Source organism: Arvicanthis niloticus, chromosome 11 (genome assembly GCF_011762505.2).
Source record: "Arvicanthis niloticus isolate mArvNil1 chromosome 11, mArvNil1.pat.X, whole genome shotgun sequence".
In the NCBI taxonomy this organism is placed as follows: Eukaryota; Metazoa; Chordata; class Mammalia; order Rodentia; family Muridae; genus Arvicanthis; species Arvicanthis niloticus.
This window is the reverse complement of record NC_047668.1, coordinates 36,223,677-36,246,916: the sequence shown is the minus strand read 5'-3', so window position 1 is coordinate 36,246,916 and position 23,240 is coordinate 36,223,677. Positions and strand designations below refer to the sequence as shown.

The 23,240-nt window shown below is 46.7% G+C and overlaps 1 protein-coding gene across 1 annotated transcript in view; it reads left to right on the top strand.

Moving 5' to 3' along the window:
- Pxdn (peroxidasin) overlaps nucleotides 1–22,817 on the top strand; it is a 47,171-nt gene extending 24,354 nt beyond the window's left edge. Inside the window, exons 13-23 of the mRNA XM_034514672.1 lie at nucleotides 422–534; nucleotides 1,498–1,654; nucleotides 4,218–4,326; nucleotides 4,949–5,106; nucleotides 6,962–8,465; nucleotides 10,686–10,820; nucleotides 11,531–11,739; nucleotides 16,629–16,749; nucleotides 17,015–17,144; nucleotides 19,617–19,730; nucleotides 20,655–22,817. Coding sequence (XP_034370563.1) covers nucleotides 422–534; nucleotides 1,498–1,654; nucleotides 4,218–4,326; nucleotides 4,949–5,106; nucleotides 6,962–8,465; nucleotides 10,686–10,820; nucleotides 11,531–11,739; nucleotides 16,629–16,749; nucleotides 17,015–17,144; nucleotides 19,617–19,730; nucleotides 20,655–20,774 — 2,870 coding nt within the window. The 3' untranslated portion in view covers nucleotides 20,775–22,817. The remainder of the gene's footprint in view (nucleotides 1–421; nucleotides 535–1,497; nucleotides 1,655–4,217; nucleotides 4,327–4,948; nucleotides 5,107–6,961; nucleotides 8,466–10,685; nucleotides 10,821–11,530; nucleotides 11,740–16,628; nucleotides 16,750–17,014; nucleotides 17,145–19,616; nucleotides 19,731–20,654) is intronic.
- Nucleotides 22,818–23,240: the final 423 nt, after the last annotated feature.

Here is a 23,240-nt window from a genome sequence, read left to right as displayed (position 1 = left end):
TGAGGCTACCATAAACCTTGTTTTGTCTCTTAGACCCATAATATCCATTGTGGGTTTTGTGGACTTCCCTTCCTATACTTGCTTGGCAAACCCAATGTGCTCAGGCCCAGTTCCCTATGGTGGGATCCAGTGATAGTGCCTGTTAAGCTCCCTCTCCTGTCTATGAATCCTGAACATCAGGACATTGCTTTGTCAGTGGGCCATACCACACTGTAAGCTGCTGCCTGTTGGTCATGGTGTGGGTTAGGGAATGCAGGCAGCCTGGCTTTCTAGCAAAGCCCCAGAGCTTTGCATTTTAGCCAATAAGACCTGAGTCCAGTTCAGTTGCACGGCTCTCGGTTGGCCTGATTATGGGCTCTGCTCTTCTGAAGCTTCATGGTATGAATCAGGTTGCTGCCTCGTTCTCACACTTGCCTTGTAGTCACCCCGGTATTTGCAAGCATTCCCAGTGACATGACTGTTGAGGTGGGCACCAACGTGCAGCTGCCTTGTAGCTCCCAGGGGGAACCGGAGCCAGCTATCACCTGGAACAAGGTAAGAGCTGGCACCTTACTCAGGCTCCCTCTGATGCAGTAAGTGTGTGTTTTAAGTACACTGAAGTCAGTCAGTCAATCAGTCTGTCTATCTATCTATCTATCTATCTATCTATCTATCTATCTATTGGTTTTTCAAGACATGATTTCTCCATGTAGCCCTGGCTATCCTGGCACTCTCTCCATCGACTAGGCTAGCCTTGAACTCAGAAATCTGCCTGCCTCTGCCTCCCAAGTGCTGGGATTAAAGGCATGTGCCACAACTGCCTGGCCAAAGGGAGTCTTTAATAATAATAATAATAATAATAATAATAATAATAATAATAATAAACCAAAACATAATCTCGAGCATAAGAAGCAAAGAGAGTCCTTTATAGGTCTACAGATTCAAGGAGTAAAGTTGAATTTTTGATATGTCGTTTTTCTTTGCTCTTTATATTTAGCCCACTGTTAGGCTGAACTCACATGCTGTATACAGAGGAGCTTGCTGGGACATATAGAGACCTCACGACAGTCCTCACAGAGTACCAGTTCTCAGTGTCCTCCAGCTCCCTCACTGCCCACTTCTCTTCTCTAGAGTGATGCAGCTGTGGTCTGCACATGGCTTATCAGTTCTGTCTCTGAGTCACTCTCTCTCAGGGCATTCCTAGATTCCTGGCCCTTTCCACTATAGCTCTGGGCCTCCAGTGGTTAGCACAGGTATCCCCAGTATAGTGGAGCTCATCTGTTGTACATAGCTCTCTTCTCAGCAAAGGACAAGTGTGTAGAAGAGCTTATCGCATGGAGAGAGTTTGACCTAGGAGAGCAGTAGTAAGTTTTCTACCTGAGAAGGTTGGAAGAGATGTAAACATACCCTTAGAGAATTTTCCATCTGTCTGCACCTTGATCAACATTCCTGTTTTCCAGAAAAGCAACTTCTGTTCCCTAGTCTTATTGCAGTCTCATTTTTATTATTTTGCTCCAGGATGGTGTTCAGGTAACAGAAAGTGGAAAATTTCACATCAGCCCTGAAGGATTCTTGACCATCAATGATGTTGGCACTGCCGACGCCGGTCGCTATGAGTGTGTAGCTCGGAATACAATTGGATATGCCTCTGTGAGCATGGTACTCAGTGTGAATGGTAAGATGTATATGCCAAGCACAAGGCATTGTCTCAGAGGGTTTGGGTGGTACAGGATCAGGCCTCTTTTTCCATCCTATGAGCATCCATTTAGGATATGTGCTGTCAGTTTGAACTGTCAACATGACATACTCTAGAATCACCTTAGGAAAAGTTTATTTAGAAATTATCTAGATAGTTGGCTTATTGACACATCTGCGGGTAATTGTCTTGATTGTTCATTAATGTAAACAGACAAAGCCCACTGTCGGCGGCACCATTCCCTGAACAAGGGGTCTTGAACCACATAAGGGAGGAAAAAGGATGTGTTTATTTTCTCTCTACTGTTGATTGGATTTGATACCTTTTAAGTTCTTGCCTGACTTCCCTAATAGTGGACTGTAACCTGGAATTATAAGCCAAATATAACCTTTCTTCCCTAAGTTGCTTTTTGCCAGAATATTTGTTACAGTACCAGAAATCAAATGAGAATAGGATGTCTGAATAATTCAGAGAACAGAATGTTTGGCCTTAACTTGGCCTATGGCTGGGCTTCTCTTGGAATATCTTTCCCTTCTTGTACTTCTTGACAATGTTTAGCAGTTCTTTTCATAGCAAACAGTTTGATTTATAGTGATCCTTGCTGGCATCATACACCTCCCAGTTGGGTATGGTAACGTGCAACCTGGGATGTTACTCATGCACATGGACTGTTTCTTCCTGGGATAGTGAGTAGCCAGAGTGTCAAGATTCCATCTCTGCATCCCCCCACACCTGCATTCTGCTCTCTGATGGTCTTGTTCAGCTTTGGAGAAGAGGAGAATCAAGAACCCTGCTCAGACACAGCGAGGGGAAAAAGCTAATGAGGGAGGTCTGGGCCTAGAGCTCAGAGAGGAGTCAGGGCTGAGAATATTAACACCTTGGGACTAGGTGAGGTCACCCAGAAGAGCCTGTCTTAAGAACTCAACTGGCCATTCTGCCCTGGGGTGTTCAGCCATCAAACAAGCTAGAAAAGGAAAAGTCAACAAAAAGATACTCTCTAAATGACCAGTAAGGGTATGGGGTTAGAGGCAAGGATTGTATGAACTAGACTCTGTACCTGTCAATCAACATGGGGGAGAGAGTCAGAGTAGGGGAAAAGAGTGTGAGCAAGCAATACAATATGAGCAAATGCCCCAGAGACTGAAGGAAGCAAGTGTATCCTAATATATCCCAAAGAGTGGAGGTCTGCTTGAGCAGAGCAGTGTCCCAACGCTGCCTTGCCTGTCCCAGGGGACGCAGGTCCCACCCCAGCAACCAAGTGAAGGACCATTTCAGCAAGGTCTCTACAGCTATGTCCAGGCTTATGAGGATATGAAGGAGAACAGATCATTGGCCTAAGATGAGCTGTTTCAGTGGCTGAGGGTAAAAGATTGGTTATGGTTATTTGTACTTGGCAAAGTCGCATTACCGATTACTTTATATGAGGTGAGAAAGGAAAAAGTGAGAAGCACACTGGACTTGGTGGTGCACACCTTTATTGCCAGCACTTGGAAGAAGCAGAGAGAGCTCTATGAGTTCCAAGACAGTCTGGTCTACATAGTGAATTCTAGTCTGGCATGCATAGGTAGGTAGGTAGGTAGATAGATAGATAGATAGATAGATAGATAGATAGATAGATAGATAGATAGGATAGGATAGAGGTCTGGCATAGATAAAGAGATATAGATGAACATAGATAGGTATAGATATAGATAAATATATAGATGTAAGTCTATATCTAAACATATAGGTATTAAGACATTGTCTCAAAAAGGAATCAAAGTATGAAGCTTTGAATGAAACAGGTTGTGGTGTGTTATTTGCTATATGTTGTGTGTTTATCTGTGTGGTGTGCATTATGGTGTAGGCTTGTTCAGTGCTGTGTTCTATGTGCTGTGATGGTGTAATATGTAGGTGTGATGTATGAAGAGATAGTGTGTTAGATAGCATATATATTTTTCTATATCCTGTGGTATGTGTATCATGAATAGTGTGGTATGTGCGGGCTGTCTGAGTATTGCTTTTGTGTGTGTGTGTGTGTGTGTGTGTGTGTGTGTGTGTGTGTGTGTGTAGGCCCTAATAACAATGCTGCCATGACGACTGTGCTAACGGGAGGGAAGGACTGGCAGTGGAGGAGAAATTAAGGAGCTGAGTCCAGCATTGGGGATGGTTGTCCTTCTTGAAGAACAGAGACTCCTGAAATAAAGACACCTTCCCTGATGTCACTGTCCACCAGATAGACCCGAGGAGCCTCAGCAACCACCCCATAGGCATCATGCTGGGTATAGGCACGACTGTGATTCATGTTATAAACATTTTGCCACTTCTACAGGATGTCGTGTAACTTTTCAAATTAAGAAGTATACGATTTCCGTACTGTTTAAAAACAGCTCCTAATAGAATTGATGATGAAGTAACTTGAGCATTGGTTCAGCAAGCAGAAATAGCTTTTGGATGAAAGCATGGCTTATGCTTGGATGATGTCGTGTCTAGACACAGCTGTATGAGTAAGAGTATAGTGTTCTTTTCTTCTCCCCAGTAATATATGCTCATGTTTTCCTAGTTCCTGATGTAAGTCGAAATGGGGATCCATATGTTGCTACCTCTATCGTTGAAGCCATCGCAACTGTTGACAGGGCCATCAACTCTACAAGGACACACTTGTTTGACAGGTATGGTGGACAGGGCCGTGGTGCTGGCTTTGATGGAGAAACGGGTGGGGTGGGGTGCAATGCATGCTTTCCTAGTGCATGTGTCCTTTACCTGTTTCACCCCCCCCCCACCCCAAACTTTAATATACAAGTCCTAAGAGCTCTCATGTGCAAGCCATAAGGAGCGTCAACTGACTGTGGCTTCTCTAGGGTTGGAGCACTAGCAGGAGACATGCCTTCTTCATAGGCGCTGGACTGTGATTCACAATCAAAACATTTTTAGAAGACCCACCTCATTCTTGTGGCTTGTTAGAAACAATTTGGCAAAAACAAAATGTTACTGAGGTGGCCAGTGGATCCCTCCATGTTGGCAATTGCTACGGACTCTCTGCACCTTAACTGAAATGCGATTCCTGTGACTCTCTCTCTTGACTTATTAATGGTTTGTTTTCAGTGTCTTTGGTTCTTGTTTGTCTGTTTGTTGCTCTGTCGCCTTCCACCTGGGATGAGTCAGGTACAGTGCACCATGTTGTCAAAAGTAGCCGTAGAAATTTAGTAATATCAGTACACTTTTAGTTTCTGGATTTTTGTCCCCAGTGATTTATCTCATTGATTCTCTCCCTCCCTCCCTCCCTCCTGCCAGCCGTCCTCGTTCTCCAAATGACCTACTCGCTCTGTTCCGGTACCCACGGGATCCATACACAGTGGGACAAGCAAGGGCAGGAGAGATATTTGAGCGGACCCTGCAGCTGATCCAGGAGCATGTTCAGCATGGCTTGATGGTCGACTTGAATGGAACAAGTCAGTACCGTGTTCTTCCATCTCCTGATTTGAGTGCGAGGTAGCAGACACACACTCTGCTACCTGTGCATCATGTCAGAGGCTCTGGCTATGCCTGCACTAGTATCAGAGCCCGCTTTCTCTTGAGTTTACAGAGGTCCTGGTGTTTCTTTGGGCCCCCTTCCAGGAGCTTTGGACTGTCCATCAGCTCCAGAACCCTAGGCCTTGTGGGTCAGCAACATGCCTCTACCAGGTGTTCATGACCTTCCTAAAGTCATCAAAACAGCTACATAATGACCCCAGGATCAAGGACCCTCATGCTCAGAGCTCAGTTTTATCAAATGCTGCCTGAAGACACTGGCACAGCCAAAGCCTTCCCCTTCCGCATTATCTCTCCCCTACAGAGTGTTCCAGTCATCAGACAAGCCATCTGTGCATGCACACACATGTTTGTGTGCACCGGGACTTTGAATAATATAGGATTTGATTATCTAGGCTGATTGATCTGTGTCTACTTTGGCCTTTCTGTGTGTCCTTTCTACAGATTGTCCTTCTTGCAGGTCTAGTTCTTGGTGTGACAGAGATGAAAGGAAAGCTTCCTAGTTTAATCTTGGAGTAGCTGGTATTTCTAATTGCTTCTCCAAGCCTGGAAGCCATTGTGGATTTTGGTTTGCATATTTTACAGATCATCCTCTATAAGAACGGGCTCTCTTACAGCCTTTAGAATGTGTAGCCTGAGTCTCCAGAGCCAGACATAGGCTAGAGATACTTCAATGAGAAGATCCAGTGCTGGCTCTGATTAGCAGGGAGGGAGGAAGGGAGGGAGGGAGGGAAAGACAAAGAGAAAGATAGAGACAGAGACACAGAGACAGAGATAGAGAAAAACAGAAACAGAATACACATGCATATTGGTCTCATATTCCTGGATATGTGCACATGTGTGGATCTGAGTGTGCCCATGTGTGAGTAAGTATCTTGCATATCTTACATAGGGGCATGTCATATGAGTGTGTAGGCAGGATTATGAGTGTGTGTGTGTTTATGAGAGTTCATGTGTGAGTATGCATACATGAGTTGCAGTTCGTGAGCTTGTCCTCAGGTATGTGTGCTTGTCTGAAGACTGGAATGCTAGGTAAGGGAGGGATGGTGAGGAAGGGAAAGGCCTTGTCTATGCCAATGTCTTCAGGCCACATTTGATGAAACAGCTCTGAGGTGTTTGTGTAGCTGTGTTGATGGCTTTAAGAAGGTCATAGAGACCTCATAGTAGCATGCTGCTGACCAGCAAGACCTGGGGATTTTCTGTGGCTGATGGGCAGGCCAAGGCTCCTGAGCAGGAAGGCAAACTGCCCATGGCTGGCCAGGTTGGAGGGTGTGGGTGTGCTTTATGATGGATTTTGTAAGATCCAAGACCAGTGTCATGAACAGTGTCATCCTGGGTGGATGGCAGGAGTCTGAGGCCCCTGTGGTGTCCTCATACTTGTAAGTGGCTATAGGATAGACTCTGAAGAAAGGTGCTTCAGTATAGTTAGTTGTCACTGCAGTGTACAGTGATGGGCAAAGGGAAGCTGTGCCATAAGGAGAGGACCTAGGGCTGGTGCAGAGGTGCTTCTCTGCCTATTCCATGGAACAATATGCGGTGAGGCTGAAGGTCCTCAGCTTTGGACCTCTGAATGTACTGAGTTTCTCGCCTTATTAGAGCTAGTGGTATAAAACCATAGACCCAATGGAAAGGCGTCAAGACTGTCATCAAACAGTGAGCTGAGCAGGAAGGGAACATTCCACAAGATCAGATGCTAGAACATCTGCAGGCACCAGCGCTGAAGGTGGTGATCTGCACCCTTCTGGTAGAAGTCAGCACCACCCTACTGTGTTACAGGTTACCACTACAATGATCTAGTATCCCCGCAGTATCTGAGCCTCATCGCCAACCTGTCTGGCTGCACTGCACACCGTCGCGTGAACAACTGCTCAGACATGTGCTTCCACCAGAAGTATAGGACACACGATGGCACATGCAACAATCTACAGCACCCGATGTGGGGTGCCTCACTGACCGCCTTCGAGCGCCTGCTGAAAGCTGTGTATGAGAATGGATTCAACACACCGCGGGGCATTAATCCCCAGCGTCAGTACAATGGACATGTACTACCCATGCCTCGCCTGGTGTCTACCACACTGATTGGGACAGAGGTGATCACCCCTGACGAGCAGTTCACACACATGCTGATGCAATGGGGCCAGTTTCTTGACCATGACTTAGACTCTACAGTGGTGGCCCTGAGCCAGGCCCGCTTCTCTGATGGCCAGCATTGCAGCTCGGTGTGCAGCAATGACCCGCCCTGCTTCTCAGTCATGATCCCCCCCAACGATCCACGGGTGCGGAGTGGCGCCCGATGCATGTTCTTCGTGCGATCGAGCCCCGTGTGTGGCAGCGGCATGACGTCCCTGCTCATGAACTCTGTGTACCCTCGAGAGCAGATCAACCAGCTCACCTCTTACATTGATGCATCCAATGTGTATGGCAGCACAGACCACGAAGCCCGCAGCATCCGGGACCTGGCCAGCCATCGCGGCCTGCTACGTCAGGGCATTGTGCAGAGGTCTGGCAAGCCCCTGCTTCCCTTCGCCACAGGGCCACCCACTGAGTGTATGCGTGATGAGAATGAGAGCCCAATACCATGCTTTCTGGCTGGCGACCACCGTGCCAACGAGCAGCTGGGCCTGACCAGCATGCATACGCTGTGGTTCCGGGAGCACAACCGGATTGCAGCAGAGCTGTTGAAGCTGAACCCGCACTGGGATGGGGACACTGTCTACCATGAGACGCGCAAGATAGTGGGGGCGGAGATACAGCACATCACCTACCGGCACTGGCTACCCAAGATCCTGGGGGAGGTCGGCATGAAGATGCTTGGTGAGTACCGGGGCTACGACCCCGGTGTCAATGCTGGCATCTTTAATGCCTTTGCCACTGCAGCCTTCAGGTTTGGTCACACTCTGATCAACCCTCTGCTCTACCGGCTGGATGAGAACTTTGAGCCCATCCCACAGGGCCATGTGCCCCTCCACAAAGCCTTCTTCTCACCCTTCCGGATTGTCAACGAGGGGGGCATCGACCCACTTCTCCGAGGGCTGTTTGGCGTGGCGGGGAAGATGCGCATTCCCTCTCAGTTGCTGAACACGGAGCTCACGGAGAGGCTCTTCTCCATGGCGCACACAGTGGCCCTTGACCTGGCTGCCATCAATATCCAGCGAGGCCGGGACCATGGCATCCCACCCTACCATGACTACAGGGTCTACTGCAACTTGTCAGCTGCCTATACCTTTGAGGACCTGAAGAACGAGATCAAGAGCCCTGTGATTCGGGAGAAACTGCAGAGGTGAGTACTGGTAAACTGAGGTACTTTGATAGGCATGTAGCTGTCACATAACCTTGGCTGTGAACTGGGATGTCACCATCTCGAGGCTCAAGCTTCTGTTGCGACTTGCAGTCAGATGAGAAAAATCTCTGGTGGCTGAGATTGGGCGTCTGTGGTCTACTAGCTGGGATGCTACAGAGCTAGCCAGCCCAGCGCTGGAGTAGTCATGTCTGCCAGCCTCTCTGTGCTCAGGAGGTGGACTTTGTAAACTGTAAGAAGTTTACTGTTGAGATAGCAGTTATACTTACCTAGCTGGGAGAGTAAAAGTCACGTGGCAAATGGGCCTCAGACTGGCCGGCCTCCTGGGCCTGGCTCGCCACCTATAGTATGACTCATGCATGAGTGGTTATTGCTCATAGAAGAGGAGAAGTTGGCCTGGGAGCTGGATAACCGATTGTGAAAGTTTCATGGAGAGACGAATAATCCACCACTCGTTAGGTAGACCCAGGTCTGCTCAGGATTTGGTCATCTCATCTAGGGCCAGGCTTCTTCAGACCTTCGGCCTCCTAGGGGCTGTTGAGACCTGAAGGCTTGCAGGAGGGCTCTCCCTTGTGAGGTACAGCAGTTTCTGAATGAGAGCTGCTCTGCCTTCCTGTGCTGCAGTTCATTTATATAATGGTATTTGATTACTAGCGAGGGAAGCATGTTCTCCATAGGGACAATTTTTTTTTTTTTGTCACCGCTATGCTTAATTGGGATTTATGCTCACTGACTGTACTTCATGGGTATCATGTCCCCTGTGTTCCCCTCCAGATGGCCATGGATGGCTTTCCCAGTCACCTTTTGCTTGCCAAAATATTTCAGAACTTTTCAGTTTCTGGTAATACTGCTACTGCTGCCGGAGGTGGTGGACCTGGACCAGCTGTAGAGGAGAGACTTCTGGCAAAGATGACAACGCACACACACACACACACACAGAGAGAGAGAGAGAGAGAGAGAGAGAGAGAGAGAGAGATTACTCATTTATTCTTTCTGTGAACCAATTACAAAGAGGAAAAAATGAGATGTGAACAGGAGGAAAGCTGAATGACCATGAAAGCCAGGGCTGTCAGGATTTTCAGCAGGCCTTGGGGACTGCAGCTGTCATCTACTGTCCTGGCAGTTAATTGAAGTTTTACATTTCAGGGCAGCCTGGGGATAAAGAGTTGGGCTGAACTTGAGCTTCTCTCCCTGGTGGAGCCCCCAGGCCCCCAGCTGAGAGAGCCTTGTAGTGCCGTGGAGAGCATCCTTAGAAGACCCGAAACAGATATTCTTTAGCCTCCTGCTACCCCTTGAAAAATGGGAGAGCAAGGAGTAGGTGTCCTGAGGTGGCACTGGCATCTGGTGCCTGTGCAGCAAGACCAGAAGCCCTCTTTGTGCCCATGGCAGGTGACTTCCAGCAAGGCCTCGGAGGCTTTAGTCCAGGGTGCTTGTCCCTGAACATCAGACAGTGACCACAGTTTGTGCTTGGACAGGCTAGATTCCAGCTTAATGAGAGTAGGTTTGACGTAAGATGAATGTATGTCATGTTGTAAGATGAATGTATGTCTTCTCAGAAGCATGTCAGATTATAGGGTGCTCCACTCTCACTCCAAGCCTGGTGGGGAATGGAGGGTTGGGTGTAGGGGTTGGAAGATGTTTCAGACTCTAGCACAGTCTCCTGCAGCAATTGGAATCAAGACCACCTGTTGCCTTGTAAGCTCTTGGGAAATTGCACAAGTCTAGAAAAGAAAGGCCTGTGGGTCTTGCTGGTTCTTTCTGTATCTTTCTGTGTGGGAATACATATTCCCAGAGAGTGGAGGACTTAAGAGAATACTTGTTAAACATTTGAAAATGTTTAAGCCTCATGTTAGATATCTACCTATCTAACTAACCAGCATTTCCATTGACAAATGTATTTCAATATATGGTAGGGTTTAATATTACCCTTTACAATTAGACAATTCATTGTTCATATACTTAAGGAAGAAGATAGCTGTGAAGATAGAAAGGTTGCCTCATGGAGTTGGGTTGTTCTTCTTGGAGCACAGGAAAGAATTATGTTTGAATTTTCTTACGTTTCTGGTTTTTCAAATCACTTATAAGTAAAGATTATATATATGAGAAAAGAGGAAAATTATTTAAAATATGATTAAAGACCATTTAAAGGGAGTTCTCTTTGTCCATTAAAGTCTGGAGCAACTTTCTCCTCGTCTGTTGCAGGCTATATGGCTCGACTCTCAACATTGATCTGTTTCCAGCCCTCATGGTGGAAGACCTGGTCCCTGGCAGCCGCCTGGGGCCCACACTCATGTGCCTGCTCAGCACACAGTTCCGACGCCTGCGGGATGGAGACAGGTGGGTGCTAGAAAATCTTGTCTTACATGGTTGATGTGGATTCGGGACAGAGGGGACCTGTGCTTGCTTGTGACAGTGCAACCCTCTCCCCACTTGCTGCCCTTCAAATGGCTCCACACCTCCTGTAGGCTGCCTGGCCCCTTATCCTTTCAGGCTAACACACCTGAGTCCCAGGTGCCATTGGCCTCTAAAGCCAATGAAAACGGGAATGTCTCCAGGAGCCTTTTGATAGACTGTACGTGGCAGGGTCGGGATTATAACACCGTTCTTTGATTTGTTAGGATTTTTGAGATAGGATCTCACTGTATAGCTTAGGCTGGCCTCACACTCACAGCCAGTCTTCTGCCTCAGATGTGCACCATAGCAACCTTATTGAGACTTGAGGCTTTTGACAAGATTTTTTTTTTTTTTAATGTTAATTTATTTTAGGAAATGGGAAAGTGGCCAAAGCATCAGCTGGTTAGTTCAGTTAACGTAGCTCTCCATCCTTCTTGGATGTTTTAGCTGTCCTCTTGCTGTTTTCTATCATTTATTGGGTGGGAATTTGAGCAGTGGCTGGCTATTTTTTTTTTTTTTTTTTTTAATTCCTGCTAACTGAATCCACAATTTCCACATTGGGAGAACGTTCTCTCTTGGATCCTTGCAGCTGACATTCTCCCTGCCCTCTGCTGACCCCACTGACCCCCGCTCTTGTCATCCCTGGAGTCCAGGTTGTGGTATGAGAACCCAGGCGTGTTCTCCCCCGCCCAGCTGACCCAGCTCAAGCAGACGTCCCTGGCGAGGATCCTTTGTGACAACTCAGACAACATCACCCGTGTGCAGCAGGATGTGTTCAGGGTGGCAGAGTTCCCACACGGTTACAGCAGCTGCGAGGACATCCCCAGAGTGGACCTGCGAGTGTGGCAAGACTGTTGTGAAGGTATATGCTGCCAGCACCCTGTCCTCACCAGCTCCCCATTGCTACTGCTTTGCATGAGAATGGGGAAAACAGCCTTTGGCCCTCAGTCTGGGAATCATTCATGATTGCTTTGCTTAGTAAGCGGTTGCACGGTGTGAGGGATGGATGTCGGGTTTTGTCTTTTATCATAAAAGCACCTAACCTTGAGCCTTGGCTATATGGGTTGGTAACTCCATGGTAACTCCATCCACTCTGCCTCTTGATGAACTTAGGAGACACCCCATGCTAGAAGGCTGCCTTACCATCTTAAATAGATATACACTAAAGTACTGGTGGAAGTTCAATACAGAAGATGCTCACACTGAGCTGTGCATGTATTTCTTGATGGCAGTTATCGCCACAGATGTCTCAAGTTAAGATGTCACTAGAAGAACTTTGCAGCCTCCTGATAATCTCAGACTGCACCTTATATCAACCAAAGAGAACAAACCTTTAGTGTGTTTACACATCCAAGTGATTGTGCGATAGCCAATGAACCCTGCTCACAAAGATGACGACCAGCTCCTCCAGGAAGCATAGCAAGCATGCTGTTATGCTGATACGACCCTGTAACTTACAGGAAGGAGTTGTGACTGTCTTCTTGAAGAGCTAGAGGGTAGCCTGCAGGTGGGAGAGGTCTTGATGTTAGGTCTGGAGAACCTAATAATGGGATCCGTGCAGCCCATTCCTGCCAGCTTGGGTAGGCCTGCCATGTCTGTCCATCTCACACAGGCCACCATCATAGCCCTAGCAGCCACTGGCTTCTGTGGTGTCTGTTCTACAGTCTCTTTCCCACTTTACATTCTTCAGTTCCTCTCTTGGTTAACCTCAGTTTCCAGTTTCTAATTCGACTGCAATTTTGGCTTTATTCAAACTATGATCAGAGCCCCACAGATAATAAAGCTGGGGAAATTTACAACCTAAGCCAAGTGACGTAGTGTTTGTGGTGAGAAGAGGGCTCCAGGGGATGGATGCCCCAGGCACACATGGGGCAGCACACTTGCTTCTCAGCCCTGCCCTATCTATTGGACCCTGAACAAGATGGGCCACCTAAGACTCGAGAAGAGGCACACAGAGTTCAGAACTGTGGTTATTTTTCTGCTAAAGTAGTCACTCAAGATATTTAGTCAGTATTAAAATCAGGTTGGGCTTTTGAAGTTGCATTTAACATCCTAAGAGGATGTGTGGTGGGTACAACTTATGTGAGTGTGTATGATCATGTGGTTTGTCCAAAGTGATGTTTTTGCATACCTTTCTCCCATATGTATGTGTGTATATATGTATCATGCTCTCTCTACACACCCTTTCTCCCTCCCTCCCTCCCTCCCTCTCTCCCTCCCTCCCTCCCTCTCTCCCTCTCTCCTCTCTCCCTCTCTCCCTCTATTGTAAGAATTCACATAAGGACATTGTGATAACTGTGTACCTAATCCTGAATTACTGCTATTCTTGAGGTCACACTGTGGGAACTTAGATTTGCTTTTACTTCTTTTTATTTTAACTCTCCCAGGTTTTTCCAGCTTAAATACTTTCCTGTGAGGATGGTATCATTGTGTCTGTAGAAGACTTATCTTGAAAGTAGTGTGCAAGGCTGGTCTTTATTTTCAGATACAGAGCCTCTATTTTCTGATAACATCACCAGGACCCCTTCTGCTACAGAAGCAGAGCCAGGCTTCATTCCTTTACTTAGAAGGATCCGTGGTCCTAGAAGGGACATCTCTGAGGCAGGCATTGGCTTGGCTTGTGCCTCTTTTTTTTTTTTTTTTTTTTTTTTTCGGTCTTTCGAGACAGGGTTTCTCTGTATAGTCCTGGCTGTCCTGGAACTCACTCTGTAGACCAGGCTGGCCTCGAACTCAGAAATCCGCCTGCCTCTGCCTCCCAAGTGCTGGGATTAAAGGCGTGCGCCACCACCACCCAGCTTTTGTGCCTCTTTTCTAATCCCTGTCCCAGCTGCTGCAGAGACCCAGTGTCCAAAACTCTTGCTGACATAGCTTCTTCCAGATACTGTGCCTCTTAAAATAGCAGGCTCTGTCCAACCCCAAAGGGCTTTAAGATTCTAAATTTATGATTTCCGTTTTAGCCTAAACCCATTCCTAACATATAGTAGAAAATACAAAACATTGAGATCTTTCAAGAAAAAAAAAAATGTTGGTTGCTATTAATTGAGGGGGGGTGTGCATGGTGTGTGCTTGCATAGTATGTGTATGTTTGCATGTGTGCAGGTGCACATGCATATGCGTACACTTGGCATGTAGAGGCTAGAGGTTAGCATCCAGTACCTCCTTTGATCACCCTCCACCTTATTCACTTATCAGGGACCTTTATTGACCCCAGAGCGTGAGAGTGCCGCTTGTCTAGCTAGCCAGCTCGCTTTAGAGATTCAAGCTCCACTCTTCTGATTGCTCAGCAAGGGCTGTATTTACTGAGCTGTCTCCCCAGACCCTGTTCTTCTAACTAAGCTTTAGAAGAAGGCTCATGAGGGATCATTTCCGGGAGCTGCACCTGCATCGCCACACCAAGAGCAATAACCATGTACCCCAGAACCTGGGACAGCTGCTTCTGAGTTGTGGCCCTGCCCATTTCTTTAAACTAGATGTGATATTGCAGCCTAGGGACTGTTGAGTCTTAGGACATGGTACACATACACACATGTGCACAGCCCACATATGTATACACAGAGGCAGTCGCAGGCAGGTACATACTAATACCCACATACAGTCCCTATTTGAAATACTATAGAAAATTCAAATATTTCAGCCAAATTCACCAACTGTATTAACATTTTTGTAGATTTATTTATACTTTTACTAATGCATATTTTATGTGTACACAAGTATGTATTATCTATAAATGAATAAAACACAAAAGGTTTTTTTAATAAATAAATAAACCACAAAAGTTGAAGATTTCCTGCTACCTTCTCCTAAATAATTTACTGAAGTATAATCATAATTGGAAAATTTTACATGGATAAAATTGTTACCTAATTTTTGGATGTTGTTTGAATTTTACTATTTTTCCAAATGATGTTAGTTCATGACAAGTTCCACCCAGACTCCTCACTTAATTTTACCTGAAAGTTCCCAGACTCCTGTATCCAGGAAGAGATCTTAGTCTGTCCCAATCTGGGTCCTTTTGGTAGGTTTCCCTCCATGTGGGTTTTTCTGATGTTTTTCTAAATGTTAAGTAAGACATGGGGCCACGGATGGAGGCACACGGGGCTATGTTAGGTATGTGTGTTTTATGTACCATAGTTAGGAGGCATAAGGAACAAGTTTGTCCCATGACTAGCGACAGTGATTCAAGTTACTTACTTAAAAGGTTTGACAAGAAATTCTGGTGAGTGTCAGTAGGATTATAAACATGTGACTTCACTTAGAATCTGAACATTCTCCTCCTTTGCAGCAAATTCTTCTATTGTACAAGGTTCTGGCTAGAGGAGTAAACCATTCCTAGGCAGGCAAAGTGTTCCAGGTGAGGGTCAGATTTGGAGCACAGGTGTCCTGTATACACAGAACTTTCCAGGTATTACCATGATTTGGTACATTTGCTTTGTGAACACACCACTTCTATAGCAGCAGCGTTGGGTGTGAGGTTGCACTAGGGCCTACGTTGCACTAGGTTGCAAAGTGCATGCAGCTGACACAAGCCAGGCAGACTACTTCTGGGTAGTCCTTGTACTTTGTGCTTGAGGGATAGCTGGAGCATCCATGGCAAATATGATGGCTCTGGATTCCCAGAACCCATCTAATGTATAGTTCTCAGGTCAGGGCCACTGGGCACACCCATTCCCATGGGATACACCCTGCCTTCTTATTGTTCTCTGGTGTCTGGGGCAAGGCTTTGTGATAGAGAATCACACTTGCCCTCTTCCAGAATCTCGAGCTTTGCCTGACCTGGCTTCAGTTTTCAGAAAAGATTGGAGGAAGAGGTTCTAATCATGGCTGCGAAAGGCCAAGCTGCTGTGGATCTGGTTTGTGTTCCTAGAGCCATCTGAGAAGCCACTTTATCTACTCTGATTAGTGGACAGAACAGATTTAACCCTCCCTGTTTAACTCAGGTCAGATAATGACCAGGGATAGCAAACGACGTGCCTCTCAAGGACTGTTTTGTGGTCAGAAGTGAGGCCTTGGCTCACTTAGAACACGTCCTCCCATTTCTAGGGACAGATGTCAGGATCTTCAGTCTGTCATCCACAAAGGCAACTGCCACTGGCTCTGTATATTACATCTTGGCCTTTGCCAGGGTTTCTGCTTCAGTGAGGTCACAGGACTTTAGAGTTTGGGAGAGACAAGCTTTGCTTTCTTCTGGGCCAGGCTATTCTAACAGGGGAAAGGAGGTACAAAAATGGATGACTTTAGTGGATAGCGTAGGTAGGCTTAAGGTGAGACAGAATAGGATTTCTTCACATATCTAGAGCTTAAGCTTGGGATGAGGCCTCAACCAAGGCAAGGGGGTGTTTGGAAATTACTTGGGCTTGTTATAGGTTGATTTGAGCAGATCACGAGGTCTCATGGGGCAGAGCATCATCTGACAATTGCGAGAGGACTTAGATCATAAAAGTAGAATGCTCAAGTCTACATGTGTGGACTGTAGGAGGGCATAGTGGTCACCTGGGATGCCCCAGTGCAGGGTGCTTTGTCCTCAGGGAGACTGGCTTAAAGCTTTTAGCAGGTTTGAGTACTGGAACGACAGATACTCACAGACCCACTGTTAGCTCCATGAGTTCCTTCAGGTGCTGCCTGACATACATGTATCCTAATTGAAGTGGGGGAGAGGATGGGTCATAACAATAGCTCCTACTTTACACGATGTAAGTGTATCCTAAATTAGAGTCATTTGTAACTGATTTCCCCATTTTGTTTTTTCACCAGACTGTAGGACCAGGGGACAATTCAATGCCTTCTCCTACCATTTCCGGGGAAGACGATCTCTCGAATTCAGCTATGAGGAGGATAAGCCCACAAAGAGAGCCAGGTGGCGGAAAGCACTAAGGTGAGTTTTGGTGGAGTCTGGAGGGTATCCCGCCTATAGTGAGTCTGTGGAATAGGCTGAGGCCTTGCTGTTGCTTTAAACTCAGTCATAGCCTAGGTTGGCTAAAGCAGAAATGCCCCAGAGTACAGAGTAGACAAGGCCAGTGTCCTGCTTGACAATGCTGGGTTGTAGTGTGCAATACTGGCTGATCTACAGAAGGGATGCACTTAGGAATGTTGGCTTAGACTTGCACATTGACACTCTGAATTTTATCCTTACTCCTTAGTGTAAAACATGGCAAACATCTTAGCAATGTCACATCAGCCACCCATGAGCACTTGGAAGGGCCAGCAACTAATGATCTCAAGGAGTTTGTTCTGGAAATGCAAAAGATCATCACAGACCTCAGAAAACAGGTAAGGCTGGCCTGAGCCACTGCCATCTGCTCCTCCTTGGGCTTTTTACCTACACACTTCCTGCCTTCTAGGTTTCCAGAGGCCTTGCGTTTCTGGGTGACTGTGAAAGTGTTGATTTGCCCTCACCTGCTGGGGCATGGCCACTTGTATACCTTGCTTTGCTCTAGCCTGGCTCTAGCTAGGTTCCACGAAAGTCATGCCTTCATGCTTCCCTGTGAACTAGTGTGTTAGGTCCTTTTATTGCTGTGATTACATATCATAACCAAGACAACATATAGAAGAGTGTCTTTGGGCTTGCAGTTTCAGAAAGTTGGGAGTCCGTGGTTATGGGTAGAAGCAGGGCCGCGGGAGTAGGAAGCCAAGGTTCACATCTTGAACGGAAAACAGGAGTTTGAGAAAGGAACCAAGTAATGATGCAAAACTTTGAAATCTCAGAGTCTGCCCACACCGATGGACTTCTTCCAACATGGCCAAGCCTCCTAGGCCTTCCCCAAGTGACTGGGAAACATTTGCCCAAATGCCCAGGACTGTTAGGGGACATCTCATTCAAACCACCACAACTCAGACACTGGGCAGAGGACACTTGGTGTCTCTAGGTTTAGAGTACCCTGCCAGGGAATATGGCTGAGAAGATACCATTGGAATAGACAGAAAGTCCCAGAAAACTCAAGCAAACTCAGATGAAGAAGAGTGGGAGAAGACAAAGCTGAATTCCTGTTGGTAAGCCACTGCTGGTGGGATAGTTTGGAAGTAACTGTTTCCAGAGCATAGTCAGTGACGGTAGACCAGTGGAAACTGCATGGCATGTGTGACGGTTTGTATATGTTTGGCCCAGGGAATGGCACTATTAGAAGGTGTGGCTCTGTTGGAATAGGTGCGTCACTGTGGGCTTTAAGACCCTCATCCTAGCTGCCTGGAAGCCAGTATTCTGCTAGCAGCCTTCAGATAAAGATAGAGAATTCTCAGCTTCTCCTGCACCATGCCTGCCTGGATGCTGCCACGTTCCCAACTTGATAATAATGGACTGAACCTCTGAACCTGTAAGCCAGCCACAATTAAATGTTGTCCCTATAAGAGTTACCTTGGTCATGCTGTCTGTTTATAGCAGTAAAACCCTAACTAAGACAGCAGGGCACCCAGGTCTACACACTACAGCCCTGGCTGAAGATCTATAGATAAATTCCTCTCTTTCTGTCTAAGGAACTTTGTTCTGCTTCTCTAAAGCTCTGTTCAATTACTAAAGGCCATGTCTCAAAGAGAGGCTGAGACCTCAGGCTAGAATGGGAGGTATGATCACTCAATGTCAAAGAACATTAAGTGTGTGTACTTGAATTATGAGGCAACGAGTTGTTGTCCTGGGTGGTGTGGAGAGTGTCCCAGAAGGTAGTGTGCCATTAGTGACTGGTTTGTGGGATTCTTGGGTCTGGCTCTTTCCCTATCCCAAGGCTACTCATGTGATAGGCTCAGGGGAAACTCATGTAACCCAAATTCCTTTCTAGATCAAAAAGCTATTCCTATGGCATCTGTTCCTGCTTGATCTTTGCCCTACAGGCATAGGGTTCCATCTCTGTGCATTCTAACACCCAGCTTGGTTTTCTCTGAAGCACTAGTGGGTGGTGCTGGGGATTCCTGGCCCAGGTGGAGAAGCTCAGACCAACCCAAGGAGACCTCTGGATACTGATGGAAGCAGGTGTTCTTTGGAGCAAGGGTTGGTCCAGGAAGTCCACGTGGACTTAATGTCCACGGTACCATCACTTACATTCTATTTGTAGTCAGAGACAGGACTGCTTGGCTGGAGATTCCAGTAGATCTGACAATGCAGAAGGGCCTTTTTACAGACAGCTCAGGAAGTTTTGGTCCTTCCCAAAGCTGCACGACCTTCCTGTGCAGCTGCCTATGGCTCATCAATGCTGACAGCTGTCCAGATCACAGCCACTAGATATCTTGGTCCTTAGATATCTGGGCTTTGAGTTAACTCAAAGAGTCAGCCATAGGTGCCCACATTACTCTCCACTTCCTGAGGACACTCACCTATCCTGTAGTTTTCTTCAAGACCTCAAGTAGGAATGCTGAGAGTTAATAACTAAAACATCAGTTATACTAGTGAGCTGTCTCTACAGAAGTTTGCCTTGTTTGGTTTGGAAATGCTGAAGTCTATCTTATTGTGGCTAGATCGCTGGCTAACTGAATTCCAGTTGGGATTTAGGCTGTTGGGAGAATGGCCATCCTGATACAAAGACAGCAAGGTGATCTTATGTCAAGGAGCCTCACAGAGTAGCTTGAGTTTCTGTGCTCCGCTCCAGTGTGGACTGTGGACCACACTGTGCTCAGTAGGGAGGCAGGGGGCAGGGTTGAACTCCCTGTGGCAAGTAGACTCGCATCACCTGTTGTAACGTGGGCAGCCTCTCCTCTGCTGAGCACGGCTGTTGAGGTTTATTCTGTGAAGATTGACTGCCTTGCGCCTTGCTGCAGATAAACAGCCTGGAGACTCGGCTCAGTACCACAGAGTGTGTGGATGACAGTGGTGAAACCCACGGCAGCAACACGAAGTGGAAAAAAGACACATGCACGGTTTGTGAGTGCAAAGTAAGTATGGGGCCAGGTTCATAGCCATCACACCTGGAGAGCCGGTAGTCCAAATGTCCCTCTGGCCTCATCCTCAGTGCTGGTTTCCCCTCATAAGCTGCAAAGAGCAAATGGGGGGCATTTGTGTGAACCACCTTAGCTTCTAATGGTGTATAAGGAACACACACACACACACACACACCTGTGAACCTGAAAACTCCACAACTTAGGACCTGTCCTCGAAGAGCTGGCTGTTACATTCACTCCCCCTGCCCCTTATCCCTATTGTCCAGGTCTGGCCTGGGATATTAGTTACATAGAATACGAGCAGACATAGTCCATCTTTGGGAAGAGCTGACAGGTCGGCCAGTGATAAACCTTGGTTATGAGCACAGGTTCCCCTGCAGCCCTGTTAGGAATAAACTTGCAGCAGAGCCAGAAGGCAGGACAGCAGGGATGAAAGCAGATCCACATCACCTCTTGTCTAGCAGAGGACAAGGTTTGTATCTGTCTCTTTACCTGAACACTCTACAGTAGAGTACCCCAAGCATCCCTGGGTTGCCTGGCTAAAGAAGACTAAGCTAGGAGAGGAAAGATTATTTGCAGAGGTGAAGACCACTTCCCTGTGGTCTCATTGTGCTTCCTGGCAGGAGTAAGCATAGATTAGGTGTGATACAGCTCAGTCCTTTAATCCTGGGCTTCACAGTAGGGTTAGAGGACAGTAGAGTGTGCAGTGGGATCCTCCAGGGGATATATTTATAGCTGAAATGCCCCAAGCATTGTCTTTAGTCACAATCCCAGACAAGCTGAGCCAAACACAGAGGCTAGGACATACTGTGGGGGGTGGGGGTAAGGACCATGGGGTGTCATATTGGTCCAGGGGTCATATGGGTCATGCCAAGTAGAGGGCCCAAGAATGACAAACATGTATCTCTCCTCCTTTAGAATGGCCAGGTCACCTGCTTTGTGGAAGCTTGCCAGCCTGCAGCCTGCCAGCAGCCTGTGAAAGTCGAAGGTGCTTGCTGTCCTGTCTGCTTAAGGAACACTGCAGAGGAAAAGCCTTAGTGTTCCCGAGCTGAGCTCCTCGAAGCTGGTCCACAGAATCCTTGTGAGCCAAGATGACAGCATGGGGAGCTTCAGACCACAGGACAAGTTGGGATCTCAGACATTTCAGGACCTCTGCTGTGCCATCGCAAAAGCAGCCGGGGCTGCTTCAGACCTTGTGTTTGTAGAAGGAAATTGAGCAGGCAGGAGTGGGTGCAGGCTCTGGCCCTCACTTCATGTTAGACTTCTCAGGTTTATATTTAAGTGTTTTCAAATAGAAAATTGGTGCTACTATTAAATCACACAGTTAAGACATGGGTTTCGACATTGCTTCTGCCTGATGATGCCATTTCTGTTTAAACGAGGCAGGAGGTCTTTGACAGGCTTCATTTAAACAAGCATTTGGCAAACGAACAGTATCTTATAAAATAACATCCTGGGCCACAATCCCTACAGGGATACTAGGGGTTTCTTCCACCACTCTTTCATGTCTGCTATCTTCCTCTTCAGGGCCCTTCAGCATCTAATAACAATACCGACACAATCCTGCACCTTGGGACCATGTCCGCCCTTCTACACACGACTGTCACATTATTAAGCCACATTTAGAAATAATCTTGTTTCCACTTAGAACGTGTGTAAATACTGCCTTGCTGTAAACTGAATGTGAAATCCTTTGGTCCCATGCCATGTTGAATGACCTGAACAGCCCTTTGCATTGGTAGGATGGTCTGCAGCCACCACCTGCCTTGGTTCCTGGCCACAATGTAGGGAGGGTGATTCACTCTCCAGGTCCTTTGAATAGATGACAGACAGGCAGAGCCTGAATGTCAGGAAATCACATTGTGTGAATGCTTTAAAGGAAAAAAAAAATCCCTATACCTCATTTTTTATTGCATGATGTTTTATAAAAATTTGCCCATTTTAGATGTTAGAAAAAATTATTTCCACTATGCAAATTTTTTTTAATTCAGTGAAAAGCAACTATTATACCTCATAGTCTCTTGTTTTTAATTGACCAAAATATTCCATTCTAGTCTCATAAGGTTCTGAGGACTCTTTCTGAACAAGCAAGTCTCACCTTATATACACTGATGTGCCCAGCACTGTATGCCAGCCATTGTGGGTACATCAAGAGGGTCACCTCCCCCAGGGCTGGGGAGGAATACCTCAAGGACTCAGACGAGTCAATGTCAGTTGGAAAAGGACAAAATGGATGCCATTATAGGGAGACCATGGTCAGATAGGGAGTTGTTCAGTTCCTTGAAGCCTCTGGCTTATGTTGGGCAGTAAGGCCATTGTGGTGTGTATGTATATGATCCCCATGCTGATATGATTACCTTCCTAGAGATAGACACAAAGCCACATGTGTAAGGTTGCTGAGCAGAGATAGCATCCCAGCATGGGCATGTTCATGGTGGATTCACCACATTGCATATGGAAAAGTGGTCACCTTGTCTTAACCCTCATGTTGCTAATGATATTCAGAAGCTGGTGGTCCAGCAGGGGCAGACATTCATGAAATATTAAGTTGAACTTAGTGATGAGATTTCAGAACAGACTTCTGTGAAGTAGGAGACGTAACCATGCATCTGAAATCTGATGGCCATGTAATTGCTCAGGCATGGAAATGGTGGGAGAGCCTGCCCTGGGTATCTGGTGTCTCACATGAGCCCCAGGGGTATGTCTTGTGCCAAGACACAAAAGTGTCCATGGAGCTTAGACAGGTGCCAAGGGTTTTTGTTTTCTGCTCCTGTGTGGGAAGCTGGCTGTGATTTACATCATTTTCTGTATTTCAAACCAAGATGTCTGCAGATCTCCATTTTGATGTTACAGCCACATTGTCCAGGCAGTGGACAGTGACCAGATACCCTTTTTGACTAGCCACTGCACTGGGCTTCTGTGATTCAAAGTAGTGTACATATTTATTTACTTTTCTGACTGTTGCCAACAGCCAAATGACATTTTATGTTCCTTGTATCCAGTCCATTACCAAAGAGGTGTTTGCACTTTGTAATGACGCCTTTCAGTTCAAATAAAAGGACCACATCGTCAAATGGAGAATCTGTCCTTTGTATTTTGACACAAACAATAACTTGTTCACTGAATGATGTGGAAGTAAGAGGAAGGGATCCAGTCCTCCACAGAAACCAGAAACCCAGAGCTATGCTGTGAGCCACTGTGATGAAGAAAAAGGAAAGAAAAGGTATTTGTGTCAGGGTGGGGGACAGTTAAGAGAAACTTTTCTTTCTGAGATAGGGAGGATGCCTTGGCCAGCCTGATGTGATGTGGGTTCAGCCCCAGAAACAAACAATTTCTTTGTGGACCAGAATGTTCCATTTTCAGAAAATCCGTGGTACTTTTGGCCCTCTGGGTGGACAGGATGTGTGGTAGGCTCTGTTCTTCCAAAGCATGAATATAGATCATGGAGGTCTCATCCTACCATCAATGTCGAATGTTTTCCATATGTCGGTGCTTGTGTGTGGC